Below are 14,673 nucleotides of genomic sequence, written 5' to 3'. Positions count from 1 at the left end.
CCACTGGCAATGCATGACACGGGTGCACTTACACACATGCAGGCAATATACACATACACAAAAAATAAAAATGATGAATAAGTGGGCTGGAGAGATAGCTTAGCAAGACAATCTTTTAATTGCATCTATTTAGTTAGTGTGGAGGCAGGCCATAAAGCACATGTGGAGCTCAGAGGACAACTTTCATGAGTTGGATCTCTCCCTCCACATATGAATCCTGGGGACTTCTTACAGAAGACCCGGGTTCGAATCCCAACACCCACATGGCAGCTAACAAATGTACATAACTCCAGTTCCAGGAGATCCAACAGTTTCTTCTGTCCTCCTTGGGCATTGCACGACATGGGTGCACTTACCTACATGCAGTCAATACACGCATACACATAAAATAAAATAATAAATTATCAATCATCTGTGTGTGTGTGTGTGTGTGTGTTTATGCACTCTTGTGTGGAGATCAGAAGACAATCTCTTTTTTTGTCTTTTTGAGACAGGGTCTCCCTGTAGCCTCAGCTGTCCTGGAACTCACTATGTAGACCAGGCTGGCCTTGAACTCACAGAGATCTGCCTGCCTCAGCCTCCCAAGTGCTGGGATTAAAGGCATGCGCCACCATGCCTGACAAAGACAATCTTTTAATTGCATCTATTTAGTTAGTGTGGAGGCAGGCCATAAAGGACATGTGGAGCTCAGAGGACAACTTTCATGAGTTGGATCTCTTCCCTCCACATATGAATCCTGGGGATTGAACTCAGGTTGTCTGGCTTGGTTGCAAGTGCCTTTACTTATTGAGCCATCTCATCAGCCCCATTGCTTTTTTGAAAATATTTTTTTTTCTTTTACTTCTAAATTAGGCTGAACCATATAAAGTTACAATTTTTTAGGTAACAGTAGGATTATTCCTTTGAATGGATTTTCCACGTTTCTTCATCTACTGTCAATGGTGTTTATATGTTTATATTTCTTGTTTGGGAAACAATCTTTCTTTCTTTCTTTCTTTCTTTCCTTTCTTTCTTTCTGAGACAGAATGTCCCTGTGGTCCCAGTTGGCTTGGAACTTGCTATGTAGACCAGACTGGTCTAGAACTCACAGAGTTCCGCCTGTCTCTGCCTCCCAACTGCTGGAACTAAAGGCCTGGCACAGTCCCTTCCTTCCTTCCTTCCTCCCTCCCTCCCTCCCTCCCTCCTTCCCGCCTTTCCTTCATTTCTTTTTTGCTTGTTTTAGTTAGTTTGATTCGTTGGTTGGTTTGGTTTGGTTTTTGAGACAGGGTCTCATTAGGTGTACTTGAACTCCTGATTCTCCTGCCCCCATCTCACCAGTGCTGGGATGGCAGGTGTGTACCACACCTTACTGAACAATATTTCTAACTGCACTCTTGTACACATTTCTTCCTGAGACCTGATTGTAAGAGCTTCTTGTGAATGTGCCCTAGAACTGGACTTGCTGGTCTTAGCACACAGGAATGCAACTGTACCCCATAGGACTCATTTTCTGAGCTCCAAACAAGAATGCAATGTGCTCCTTGCCCCAGAAGAAAAGGTGAATAAGATGTGATGGGAAGATGTGCCATAGGGTCTTCAGTGAAAACTGCACACTGTGTGTATTTATCCCAGGGGTTTCATCCTACATCCATTATCTTTCTATGTGTCTGTTATCAGCTTCCCAGTCTACAGAAAACATTTTTTTTGTCTTTTTGAGACAGCTGGCTTAGAACTTACTATGTAGACAAGGCTGACCTCAAACTCACAGAGATCCACCTGCCTCTGCCTCCCAAGTGCTGGGACTAAAGGTGTGCACCACCATGTCTGGTCAGAGATACCTTTTTATGTCTTGGTTTGTTGTTGCTGTTGTTTTAAGATTTTGTTTTGGGGAGCTAGAGAGCTTGCTCAGTGGTTAAGAGCACTGGTTGCATTGCATGACACAGGTGCACTTATATACATGCAGGAAAATTACTCATATGCATAAAATAAAAATAACAATTTAAAAAAAAAGATTTTTGTTAGCTATGGATGGTGGTACTTTAATCCCAGTACTTGGGAAGCAGAGGCAGGCAGATCTCTGTGAGATCAAGGCCAACCTGGTCTGTAGGGACCAGGCATACAGTCAAAACATACACATAAAAATACAATCTTTTAAAAACATTTTGGGGGGCTGGAGAGATGGCTCAGTGGTTAAGAACACTGGTTGTTCTTGCAGAAGACCCAGGTTTGAATCCCAGCACCTACATGGCAGCTAACAACTGTCCATAACTCCAGTTCCAGGGGATCTGACAGCCTCTTCTGTCTTCCGCGGGCATTGCAAGACACGGGTACACTTACCTTCATTCAGGCAATACACGCATACACATAACATAAAAATAATAAAATTTTTAAAAAAGTTTGGGTTTTTTTTTTTTTTTGAGATGGTCTCACTATGTAACCCTGGCTGACCTGGAACTTGCTATGTAGACCAAGCTGGCCCCAAACTCACAGAGATCCACTTGCCTCTGCCGGACTCCTCTGGAGCCAAGGTTATAGGTGTGAGCTGCCTGATGTGGGTGCTGGGAATTGAGCCTTTGGAAGAACAGTACATGCTCTTAACCACTGAGGCATCTCTTCAGCCCTGGTTTGATGTTTTGAGACAGGACCTTGCTATGTAGGCCAGGCTAGCTAGGGACTCATAATTCTTTTGTATTTGCCTTCCCATGAGCTGGGATTACAGCAGTGCACCACCACATCTGGCCAGAGAAGCACCATTATCTACATAGATGAAACAGAAGGAAGGAAAAGTTCATGCTAAATCAAACAGCTCATGCTAACAGTCTGAGAAATTTCTAAGTCTCAGCTTCTACACCAGTAAAAGTGTGAGGGTGATAGATAATATTTCCACATTTCTTTGTCTCCTATTGGTGGCATTTGTGTGTTTGCAGTTTAGGGGTATCATGAACAATATTTCTACCTCACAGATAACACCTCAAAGATTAGTGGAAGGTTAAATAATACTGAGCAGGTAAGGGACTTAGCATGGATCTTAGTGATGTTCCTAAATTCGTGTGTCGGTTGGCTTTACTGTTGTTCAGTTATCAAGCTGTCATTAAGGCAGTAGTCAGGGTACACTAAGCCTTGACTTCCTGCCACCCAATAGTGCTGCCTTTTGAAGAGGGCCCCCCCACGCCCTGCCCCAACAGTGATCATAGCATCTTTTGGTTTTCTCTGCTGATACATGACATGTCTTTCAGGGCTATTCAGCCTGACTGGCTTCTTCACCCTACACAGGGGCCCTACAGCTAAGGTATGTTTTCAACTGCAGATTTGTACAAACAGATGAGAAGGTGAACTAACCAGCCAAAAGAAAAACGTATTCTCTGGCCCATAGTCCTGTCCCAAGGCAAAGAAAGAAATCAGAACTCATGTTGGGTGTGACAGTGAGTACCTGTAATTCAGGAGTCTGTAGGTGAAGGTAGGAAGGATAGGGGTTCAAAGCCAGCCTTGGCTACCTAGTGAGTTGGAAGACAGACTGAGGATTCAATAGACCCTGGGCTCAGAAAACCTAAATAAATAAATAGGAGAGAGATAGATGACAAGTAGGTAGATAGATAAATGGATAGATAGAAAGATGGCTAGGTAGGTAGGTAGATAGATGATACATCTAGATATTCAAACAGTTACGAATATTTGCTGAACACCTAGTATGTGCCAGGCCTTATGCTAGTATTGCACCAGACCCTACTCTCCAGGTCAGAGGGTAAAAAGAGGAGACACAAAGCAGAGCAACAGCCTGATGACAATTCCGATAAAGAACTCAAAGAACTCTTCCATACAACAGAAACCAGACGAGCCTGGGGTCAGGGAAGGCCTTCTAGGAGACATGCCCTGTGAGCCTGAGCTTTAGATCTGGTATGCACTCGGCCACTTCTAGGCCACTGACTAGAGAGCGACCCTGAGCCCTGGCGCCTGGCAGCCCATCTCCCAGGCCTGGTTCCCGACTAGGCCGAGGTGGTGGGCCGCAGGAGCTCGTCGCTGTGCGGCCCAGTGCCCCGGGCGGGGCCTCAGCCAGGTAGATGCACCGCGGCGTTTCGCGGAGCCAGGAAGTGTGTCCCTAGCGGCGGCCCGTGCGGCGCTCCCGCGAGACGCGCACCTGCGGCCCAGGTGAGCGCAGAGGGGCGGGGGAAGGGTTGACTGGAGGCGGCTCACCTGGCGGGACAGGTAAGGCCCGCGCGGGCTCGCGGGGGCGCCGAGCGGTGCGGCGCCAGGGTGGTAGCCCCTCGAGGCTGCGGGGGGCGGCGGCAGGGCGCGGGCCCGGCTGCTTGGGGTCCGTCGCCCACTTCCGGGGTGCGTGGGCTGGGCCCGGAGCGGCCCGAGCAGGAGCGGGGCTGGGCGGGCCGCAGGCGAGGGGGCTGCGGGGCTGGGGCCGGACACTCACAACGCGTCTGGACCCAAGGTCCCCCGTAGGCTCAGGCGCTGCAGCGGGCGAGGCAGTGCGCGCCCCGGGGCTGTGCTGGCGCAGAAGCTGCGCGCGTTCGGGGCATTGCCGGGTTCGGGTCTCCCTGGCCCCCGGGACCAGGCGCCCGCAGATGGCGTCATGGGCTGTGCTTAGGGGCCGGACACCTGGTGTACCGGTGTCCCCGCTCTGGAGCAGAGTCGATGGCTGCTTGATGATCCGAGCAGCACCTCCAGACGGGTGGTATGAAGCTTGGCTAGGAAACAAGAGTTGGGCAAAGACTGGTGTAGTCGGGCTGTCCTGGGGACCTAGAAGAGGGACCATGGGGAGACACCCCCCCCAGCAGGGTGTTTGCAGGAACTGAGCTGGAAAGGTAAAGCCAGTGGGAAGTCAGAGCATCCACTAGACCCTGGGGTATCCCTGTGGCGCCTCTGAACGCCCCGTTTCCCATGCCAGGCTGTCACTACAAAAAAACAAAAAAAAAAAAACAAAAAAAAACTTAAGTGGGGAGTTAGGAAGACAACTAATCTCTCCCATTTTGGAAAATGAGGCTTTAAAGAATTATTTTTATTTTACTTAATCTTGTTTTATATTTTAATTTTTGTTTTTTGAGGCAGGGTCTCAAGTAGCCAAGGCTCATCTAGAGCCCACTATGCAGCCAAGGATGATCTAAACAAAAAAAAAAAAACAAAAAAAAACTTAAGTGGGGAGTTAGGAAGACAACTAATCTCTCCCATTTTGGAAAATGAGGCTTTAAAGAATTATTTTTATTTTACTTAATCTTGTTTTATATTTTAATTTTTGTTTTTTGAGGCAGGGTCTCAAGTAGCCAAGGCTCATCTAGAGCCCACTATGCAGCCAAGGATGATCTTGAAGTGATTCTACTGCCTCCACTTCCACAGTGTTGAGATTACAGGCATGGGCTGCCATTTAAGGTTCTAAAATGGGCCTTTTTAAAGATGAGGAAACTGGGGGATAGAATGGGGGCAGGGAAGCTCACCTTTAAGCCCCGGCACTGGGGAGGCAGAGGCAGGTGAATCTCTGTGAGTTTGAGGCCAGCCTGGTCTACGTAGTGAATTCCAGGACAGCTGGGGCTACATATTGAGACCGGTCTCAAAAGGGCATAAACAAAAAAAACTGAGACCAAGAGCCTTGTCTTTGTCTAAAATAGAGGCAAAATTGGTTTTTCAGTAAACCAAGTCACTGGTGTTGCTGGAATTGATAGGAAGGGAGGGGCAGCAGCAGGAAGAGGAAGATGTAGCCTGGAATAAACAGGTTCTTTGAAGGAATACTAAGGCTAGGCACTGTTTTTATCACAAGGAGGTTTGTTTGCTTGTTTTGAGAGGGGTCTCACTTTGTAGGCCAGGCTTGAACTCATGGCAATCTGTCTTCCTCAGCCTCTCTAGTAATGGGATGGATGCCTGTGCAAGCCACCATACTGTAGCCCTTGCTTCCCTTCTCACCATTCCTCTCCAGCTAGAGATGTGGCACACAGCAAAGGGCCTGGCCCATCACAGAGCAAATTCTTCCCAGCTTGCTGGCTTGCTCCCTACCTGTAACCCTACCACTCTCTGAGCTTCAGATTCTTGGGTTGTGGAGGTGCACTGCTTATTCACAGGGCAGTTGTCAGGACTAAATAATGTGAAAGAACCCTGGCTAGAGCCCATTTCTGAACCATATACTGCTGTTTCCTCAGCATTTAGCACAGTGCTGGCCCAACAGTAAATGTGTTGGATAAATTTACTAAACAGTAGCTAGTCCTAAAGCCTTGGTGGTAGGAAGGAGACAGAACCTGGTCCATGGTCAGTAACCCTGATCTTCCCACAGACTCCCACAGCTCAGATTGGTGTGGATGGTTCAGAACTCCAAATTCGAGCCTTCAAAGGGCACAGGCTCATGCTAGCAGCTTTGTCTGGTTGTTCTGGCCTTGCAATCCACAGATAGGATGGGGGAGTGGTAAAGAGTCCTCTTGAGCTGGGGTGAGGAGGGGATGAGGATTTGGGCAAGAAGGGCTAGGTACAAAGTGTGTCTTTGAGGTCTGGGGATGCAGCTTGATAAATAGAGCATTTGCTTAGCATGTATGAAGCCCTGAATTTGATCCTTAGCACTGTATAAAGCATCACTTGGGAGGTGAAGGCAAGAGGATGAGAAATTCATGTTATTCTCAGCAAAATAGTGAGCTTGAGGCCAGCCTGGGATACATGAGGCCCTATCTCAAGAAAAAAGTGTGGCTTTGGACAACTTTTAATCTTTGTGCTTCAGTATAGTGGTAATAATACTATTAAGAGGGCTGGGAGAATCAATAAATTTATTACAGGCAAAGCACTTAAAGCAATGCAAGCCCTCAGTAATTACTTTCACCAGAATGTAAGCTCCTGAGGCTAGGGAGTTGGTCTGCTTTACTACTTTGTCCACAGAATTTAGGATACACAGTAGGCCCTCAGTATTTGTTCATTGAATGAGTCCATGCCAATCTCCCATAACTCAAATCAGGGCAGACATTTTAATGTCCCTCTGGGTTATGAGGAACATTTCACCTTGTTTGTTTTGTGGAGACACGGTCTTGCTATGTAGCTTATGTTGATCTCAAAGTCATGATCCTCCTGCCTCAGCTTGAGGATGATAGTACTAGGATGATGGTTGTGTGCCACCCCATTCAGTTGTGAGGGACTCTAAAATTGCTTATTACAATTTTAGTTTGTATACTTTTTTTGAGCAGAGTGGGAGAAATTCCAAAAGAGAAATACCCCTTGTAGATGTCTAAAGATGGGATTTCACACACACGCACACACACACACACACACACACACACACACACACACACACTCACTCCCCCCCATCCATTCCCCAAGACTGCTGGTCCCATGTTCTCATTAGCCTAGAGCCTAAATCTTTTCTTTCAACCCAGTAGTCTTGTTTCTACCATGAAGTCACAGAATATGTCTGTGCTGTGAAAGTACCTTACAATCTGACCCTGCTCCAGGCACTGAGGCAGAAAGGAAGCTGGCTCTTGGAGGTCCCTGGGGAAGTAGGCTTATCCTAAAACAATGGGTACAAGGCTGACTGGGTCATCAAGAGAACCCAGTAGAAGGGTGTGGGAAGAGGATGTCCTATCAGACTAGGGGCCCCAGTGAAGGCTGGAAAGTTACAGGAACAAAGAACTCCCATGTCATCCTCATCAAGCACAACTAATCTCTACACAAGCCCTCTGGGCATGTGCTGGTTAGTTGGTTTGAACCATTGGCGATCACACTGCAGATATCGTGCCCCTTTACCCCCAAGTGCTGTAGTGTCTGTTTCCTAAGTAAAGCTACTAGGCTATTCTCTTTGTCATAGAAATGTATATATTCATCATTGTCATTAGTAATTTGTAGAGAATCAAAAGTCAAAAGGAAAAGTTTTGGGATCCTACTATTTAAAGATACCATCTAGGGAACTGGGACTGGTGGCAAACCTATAATCTCAGCACTTGGGAAGCTGAAAGAGGAGAATCAAAAGTTCAAGGCAGGGCTGGGGATGTAGCTCAATTGATAGAATGCTTACCTAATAAGCACTGGGTTTGATCCCTAGCACTACATAATTCTACTGTTCGTGGGATGGGGGCAGAAGAACAGAAGTTCAAGATCATCTTCGAGTATATAGTAAGTTTGAGGCCAGCCTTGACTGCTCGAGACCCTATTTCAAAAAACAAAGCAAAACCCCCAGCACTCAGGAGGCAGAAGTAGGTGGATCTCTGTGAGTCTGAAGTCATCTTGATCTACATAGGGAGTTCCAGGCCTACCAGGCTACATAGTGAGACCGGTCTTACTTTGTCTCAAAACAAAACAAAAATCCCAGAACATTGTCTTGAACAATAATAATCAAATTCGGAGAATTTAACATTGATAGAGTATTATTAAATAATATATAGTATGGCCAGGTGTAGTGGGACACACCTTTAACCCCAGCACTCAGGATATGTGTTTGGGGTTGGAGATATGGCTCAGTGGTTAAGAGTTCTTGCTGTTCTTGGTGGGGGGGAGAAATTTAAAAAAAAAAAAAAAAAAGAGTTCTTGCTGTTCTATAGGACCTGAATTTGGTTCCCGGGGCTCACAACTACCTGTAACTCCAGCTTCAGGGACTCCAACTCTGTCTTCTGGCCTCCATGAGTACCTTCACACATGTGGCACACACTTACTCAGACACACACATATACATTTAAAAAAATGGGACCTGACAAGGTGGTGCACACCTTTAATCCCAGCACTTGAGAGGCAGAGGCAGGTGGATCTCTGTGAGATCAGGGCCAGCCTGGTCTACATAGTAAGTTGCAGGACAGCCAGGGCTACATTGTGAGACCCTGGCTCTAATAATAGTTTTCTACTTTCACTAATGGTTCACATCATCCAGGTCCCCATTTTTCTTCTCCTGATTCCTAGCCCTGTGCAAAGTCATATACACTTCATTGTCATGTCTCAAACTGTGCTGTCTAATTAATGTCTTATCTCATGGTTACTACATTCAGGTTATGTTTGGAGAAGAAATACTTAATGATGTGCCCTTAGTTCATCATGTCAGGAGATACAAAATGCCATTTTGTCCCATTATCAGTGGCATTAACTTTGATCATTTGCCTGACTAGCACTTTTATCCATTGAGCCATCCCTGGCCCATGAAGATTATGATTATTATTATTTTTTAATATTTATTTTTTAAAAAATATTTAGGGGGCTGGGCGTGGTGGCGTACGCCTTTAATCCCAGCGCTTGGGAGGCAGAGGCAGGCGGATCTCTGTGAGTTTGAGGCCAGCCTGGTCTACATAGCGAGTTCCAGGTCAGCTGGGGCTACAGGAAGACCCTGTCTCAAAAAGACAAAAAAAAATTGTATTAATTTTATGTGTATGAGTGTATTGCCTGAATGTATGTGAGTGCACCTGTGTTGTGCGATGCCGCAGAGGTCAGAAGAGGGCCGCCGTGTGGGTGCTCGGAATCAAACCTGGGTCCTCTACAAGAGCAGTCAGTGCTCTTAACCACTGAGCCATCTCTCCAGCCCGATTATGATTATTTTTGTGGCAATGAATCAAAACTGCTTGATGTTGCTAGGCAGGGTGATGCACTCCTATAATCCTAGTACTTGGGAAGCAGAGGTAAAAGGATTGGGAAGACTAGTCTTCGCTACCTAGCAAATCAGGCCAATCTGGCTACATGAGACCCTTTAGTCTTAAGAAAAAGCAATCTTCCTCCCTCTAGGGGGGAAAAAAAGACCCTGGAACTCACTATGTAGACCAGGCTGGCCTTGAACTCAGATCTGCCTGCCTCTGCCTCCCGAGTTGCTGGGATTAAAGGCGTGCACCACCACACCGGGCTGACCTTCCTGTTTTTAAGTGTTGCTAGGAGGGCAAATCTAAATTAGACTGGAATATTGACAACGGAAGCTTTATTCCCATGTCTGAGATGAGGGATGGGAAGCTGAAGGAGAGTGGTAATGACGGTGGCCCATCAGACAGGAGGGCGTTTGATGAGAGGCTCTGCAACAGCAGGAAGGGAGAGGTCCCCACTTCTCAGAAAGTGAGATCCCTGGGGGTCTTTCCCTGTTTGTGGTAAAATAATTAAAATTGCCATCTTAATCTTTTGCACACCATTTTTAAGTGCCATCCTATGGCACTAAATACATTTACCATGTTGCCATTATGTGACTCAAGAACTTTTGTCATCTCCCTAGCTGGAATTCTGTATGCATTCAACATAATTGCCATATTTTCCTTTGCTCCATCCCCTGGCAACTACCACACTATTTCTGGGAAATTGCCAAATGTAGATATTTCACATATGTGGCACAATACAGTGTGTGTTCCTTCTTGTCTTTTTTCACTCAGAATAATGTCTTCAGGGTTCATTCATGCTGTAGCACAGAAGATTTTCATTCTTCTTGAAAGCTAAATAATTCCATTATATGATATACCACATTTATTTATCCATTCATCCATTGATGGACTTTTGAGTTGCTCTTACCTTGCGGTTCTTGTAAATAATGATACCATGAACACTGATGTACAAATACCTATTTAAGTTGCTTTCACTTCTCTTGGGTATGTTCCCAGGTGTGAAATTGCTGGGTCATGTAATTCTGGTCTTTGTTTTGTTTGCCGTGCTGGGGATGAACCTAGGGCCTCGTGCATGCTAGGCACTCTACCACCAAACTACATTCCCAGCCCTTATGTTTAAATCGCGAGGAACTGCCATATTGTTTTTTATTTTTATATTCCCACCAGCAAAACAAAAATGCTTTAATTTCTTGCTTCCACTGACACTTGTTATTGTGTTTTATTTTCAATCCTAGCCATTCATTGATTGACCATAGAGAGAACTTTCTCTTTGGGGAGAGAAGAGCAAAACACTTAGGTTTTACTGGATGTTCAACCCATCCTCCTCACAGCTTCCAGAAGCCATGCGCTGAGCCATGCCCAGGCCGGGACAGCCCCGACCATCCTCGGGGCCTCCAAGCTTGGGGCCCTGGGAGCGGCCCGCAGAGCTATGCTTGGAGAAGAACTATGAGCCTCCTCACCCGCCACCAGGCCGCCGCACTCGCAGGCCCGACCCCAAAGATCCTGGCCACCATGGGCCGGAGAGCATCACCTTCATCTCGGGCTCCGCGGATCCCGCCGCTGAACCCCCGACCTGCTGCCTGCTCTGGCGCCCCTGGGGCTGGGACTGGTGCAGGGCTGCCTTCTGCTTCCGCCGCTGCCGGGATTGCCTTCAACGCTGTGGGGCCTGTGTGCGGGGCTGCAGCCCCTGCTTGTCTGCTGGGGTCCCCACTGAGGGGTCTGCCGAAGCCACCTGGGCCAAAGAGCACAATGGCGTGCCCCCCAGCCCGGACCGTGCACCCCCGACCCGCCGGGAGGGCCAGCGGCTCAAGTCCACCATGGGCAGCAGCTTCAGCTACCCTGACGTCAAGCTCAAGGGCATCCCAGTCTACCCCTACCGCAATACCACCTCCCCAGTCCCCGACGCGGACTCCTGCTGCAAGGAGCCCCTGGCCGAGCCCCCTCCCACACGGCACAGCCTGCCCAGCACCCTTGCCAGCAGCCCCCGCGGTTCCGAGGAGTACTACTCTTTCCACGAGTCGGACCTGGACCTGCCCGAGATGGGCAGCGGCTCCATGTCGAGCCGGGAAATCGATGTGCTTATCTTCAAGAAGCTGACGGAGCTATTCAGCGTACACCAGATCGACGAGCTGGCCAAGTGCACGTCTGACACCGTGTTCCTGGAGAAAACCAGCAAGATCTCAGACCTGATTAGCAGCATCACGCAGGACTACCACCTGGATGAGCAGGACGCCGAGGGCCGCCTGGTGCGTGGCATCATCCGCATCAGCACACGGAAAAGCCGCTCCCGCCCACAGACCTCCGAAGGGCGCTCTGCCCGAGCTGCTGCCCCCACCGCTGCTGCCCCCGACAGTGGCCATGAGACCATGGTGGGGTCTGGCCTCAGCCAGGACGGTAGGTGGGCCAGAGGGGCAGGGTAGGGCAGCTCTGGCAACAGGAGGGTTGGACTGAGTTCTTGGGGCATAGTAAGGTTTGAGAACTGAGGAGAATGGGCAGACCCCGGGGCACTTTGACTGTCAGGGTCGTCCAATGGGCTGCTTTTCTCCCCTGCTCCTGTTGGCCAGAGCGCTTCCAGACCTGGCCAGAGAGGTCCCAGGGCAAATGAATTTGGACCTCTGCAGAAAACAAGGTTGGTGTTGGTGGCCCATGCTTTTATTCCTGGCACACCAGAGGCTGAGGAAAGATTGCCAAGAGTTCCAGGGCAGCCTAGGGTAGAGACCTTGTCTCAGAATACAACAGTAATTTGTACCACTGGCCTAGCCTACCCCACCCCCACCCCCAATTCATTTATGTCTTTTGGTCTTTTTGAGACAGGGTCTTCCTGTAGCCCCAGCTGGCCTGCAACTGTGTAGACCAGGTTGGCCTGTCTCACAGAGATCTGCCTGCCTGCCTGCCTTTGCTGAGTGTTGGGATTAAAGACATGTGCCACCACACCTGGCCCATGTGTCCTTACTTTTAAGCATGCTTCTCTAGCCCTGGGCAGAGGACTGGGGCTTAAAGGACATGATAATGACCACTGCCTGTTCATGCTCCCTAGAACTGACAGTGCAGATCTCCCAGGAGACAACAGCAGATGCCATCGCCCGGAAGCTGAGGCCATATGGAGTCCCAGGTGTGGTCCTGACTTGACCAGAGGGTGGGATAATATCCTAGGGGGCCCTCAGCTTCCTTGGGGGTGGGTGATGATGGGATCAGAAATGGAAAAAAAGCTGAGCAGCCACATACCCACCCCACCCTGGAAGCTGACTTGACTGAAGCAAGGGGAGGCAGATGGCAGGCCATCCAGCCTGCAGCTGCAGAAGCTCCCTATGTAATTTTTATTGCTGTCTTCTGGGACTTCACAACCCCTAAGGGGCAAGGTCATTATCCTTTTACATGGTGAGGCTGAGGTTCAGAGACCAAAACACTGAGGGGGGTCACCCATGCAGGATAACTGATCAGGACCAAGTCCCGCCCTGTTCCCTCTAGGAGGATTCTCCCTGTTCTCCCTGGCCCTGGGCCCCAGATGAGCTCCTAACCCTCAATTTTTATTGCTGTCTTCTGGGACTTCACAACCCCTAAGGGGCAAGGTCATTATCCTTTTACATGGTGAGGCTGAGGTTCAGAGACCAAAACACTGAGGGGGGTCACCCATGCAGGATAACTGATCAGGACCAAGTCCCGCCCTGTTCCCTCTAGGAGGATTCTCCCTGGCCCTGGGCCCCAGATGAGCTCCTAACCCTCTCTGAGCCTCTGCTTCCTTCCCCCACCAGGGTACCCAGCCAGCCACAACTCATCCTTCCAGGGCACGGACACAGACTCTTCAGGGGCACCCCTGTTGCAAGTGTACTGCTAACCCCAACCGGCCCAACAACCACAGCCCCTCTTGGGAGAAGGATAGCCTACAGAGGAACCAGAACCCCGTGTGGGTCCACACAAGGGAAGTTGGACCAAGCCCAGAAGTGGTGCCCACTCTGGGTCCCCTCCTGCCTTGGCTGATTGGTTCCTATACCACATGCATTTCACAGGGCCATAGGTGCCCTTGCATCTCCAGCTGGCTTGACTCCTGCCTGGGCCTTTTCCTTCCTGTGGCCTGAAATCTGAAGAAAAGCCTTGGGAGCTAGCTTCTCAGATTAAATCCTGGCTCCATTCCCACATACCACTCTAAGCAATCATGGATACTCAGTAGACTGGGTTGGGGCAACAGGGCCTCTGTATAGAATTGTGGGCAGTGCCCGCTTGTTATATTCTGTTGAGCAGTTTGTTCTGATTCTTGAATGTTTAACATGTTAACATGACATAGTTCCAAGTATAGATAGCTGTTTGGTCATCTGGGCTACAACACAGTCCTTTCTGTCCCATTTGCCTTAATTGTTGCTCAGAACAGGGTACAGGATATAGGTTTCCAGCCTGGCTCAGCATTGTGGAGTTAAAGTCAGAAGGACAAGTTAGGAGCACGCTTGCCTACAGCTCCAGTTCACTGAGCTCCAGGAGATAAAAAGCTATCTCCAGTGTCTACACCTGGCAAGGGTTTAAGTGGTTTTCCTCACTTCTAGGGCAATTTACCTCAACTGAGTTCCCAAGTCCACTGCCTATAGGCTGGCCTGCCGCCACCCTAGTCTTCCCAAATACAAGATTGCTTGTCGGCGACTCTCACCTCTCCCTGGTGCTATCACAACATTGTTGGAGGAGGGTTGTCTTTTTGAGACAAGGTTTCCCTGTACCCTCAGCTAGCCTGCAACTACGTAGACCAGGCTGGCCTTGAACTCTGCCTGGGATGAAAGGCTTGTGCCACTACTCCCAGCTAGCAGTTTTTCGCCATTATCCCGCCACTCTTTCTGGCAACCTGAGGAGAAAGTCTGGGGCTCAAAGAAAGCCTTGTAGCCAGTAACTGGCCCTGACTCTGAAGTTGAGCTCCTTGAGGCAGAACAAGGCATTAGTACCAGCTATGTTCAGGGCCCTTGGTTGCTCCCTACAGGGGTGCCTCTGTTTATTCAGACTAGCTGGGCATGATTTTGTAATCTTGGCTGCTTGAGAGGCTGAGGCAGGAGGGTCACAAGTTCAAGGCCTGCCTGGACAACTCAAGTGAGACCATCTCAAAAAACAAACAAAGCTGGGGAAGTAGTGCAACAGTTCAAGCCCTAGCTCTACAAAGATCCTGGCTCTAAAAAAAAAAAATCAGTCAGCCCTGGGC

The 14,673-nt window shown here is 48.7% G+C and overlaps 1 protein-coding gene across 3 annotated transcripts; it reads left to right on the top strand.

Moving 5' to 3' along the window:
* Window positions 1-4,091: 4,091 nt before the first annotated feature.
* On the top strand, window positions 4,092-13,788 carry Kdf1 (keratinocyte differentiation factor 1). 3 transcript variants are annotated; one of them, XM_029565245.1, is made up of 4 exons: window positions 4,092-4,125; window positions 10,736-11,894; window positions 12,538-12,612; window positions 13,253-13,788. In XM_029565245.1, exons 2-4 carry the CDS (start codon window positions 10,856-10,858, stop codon window positions 13,333-13,335), a joined length of 1,197 nt encoding a protein of 398 aa, XP_029421105.1. In that variant the 5' UTR covers window positions 4,092-4,125; window positions 10,736-10,855; the 3' UTR covers window positions 13,336-13,788. The 3 variants fall into 3 exon arrangements, with proteins under 3 accessions (XP_029421105.1, XP_008835065.1, XP_017654559.1); XM_008836843.2 differs by lacking the exon at window positions 4,092-4,125 and adding an exon at window positions 4,139-4,182; XM_017799070.1 differs by lacking the exon at window positions 4,092-4,125 and adding an exon at window positions 8,000-8,058.
* The last annotated feature ends 885 nt before the right edge of the window (window positions 13,789-14,673 follow it).

This window comes from Nannospalax galili, unplaced genomic scaffold (genome assembly GCF_000622305.1).
Source record: "Nannospalax galili isolate Female #2095 unplaced genomic scaffold, S.galili_v1.0 scaffold1258, whole genome shotgun sequence".
In the NCBI taxonomy this organism is placed as follows: Eukaryota; Metazoa; Chordata; class Mammalia; order Rodentia; family Spalacidae; genus Nannospalax; species Nannospalax galili.
Note: the sequence above shows the minus strand (reverse complement) of the source record. Positions and strands in the feature narration are given on the sequence as shown.

Bases quoted from the DNA above. Each gene is read 5' to 3' on its own strand.
- Kdf1 (XM_029565245.1), top strand. From the start codon at position 10,856: ATGCCCAGGCCGGGACAGCCCCGACCATCCTCGGGGCCTCCAAGCTTG. The intron at 11,895-12,537 runs GTAGGTGGGCCA...CATGCTCCCTAG, and splicing joins GTCTGGCCTCAGCCAGGACG to AACTGACAGTGCAGATCTCC. The intron at 12,613-13,252 runs GTGTGGTCCTGA...TTCCCCCACCAG, and splicing joins GAGGCCATATGGAGTCCCAG to GGTACCCAGCCAGCCACAAC.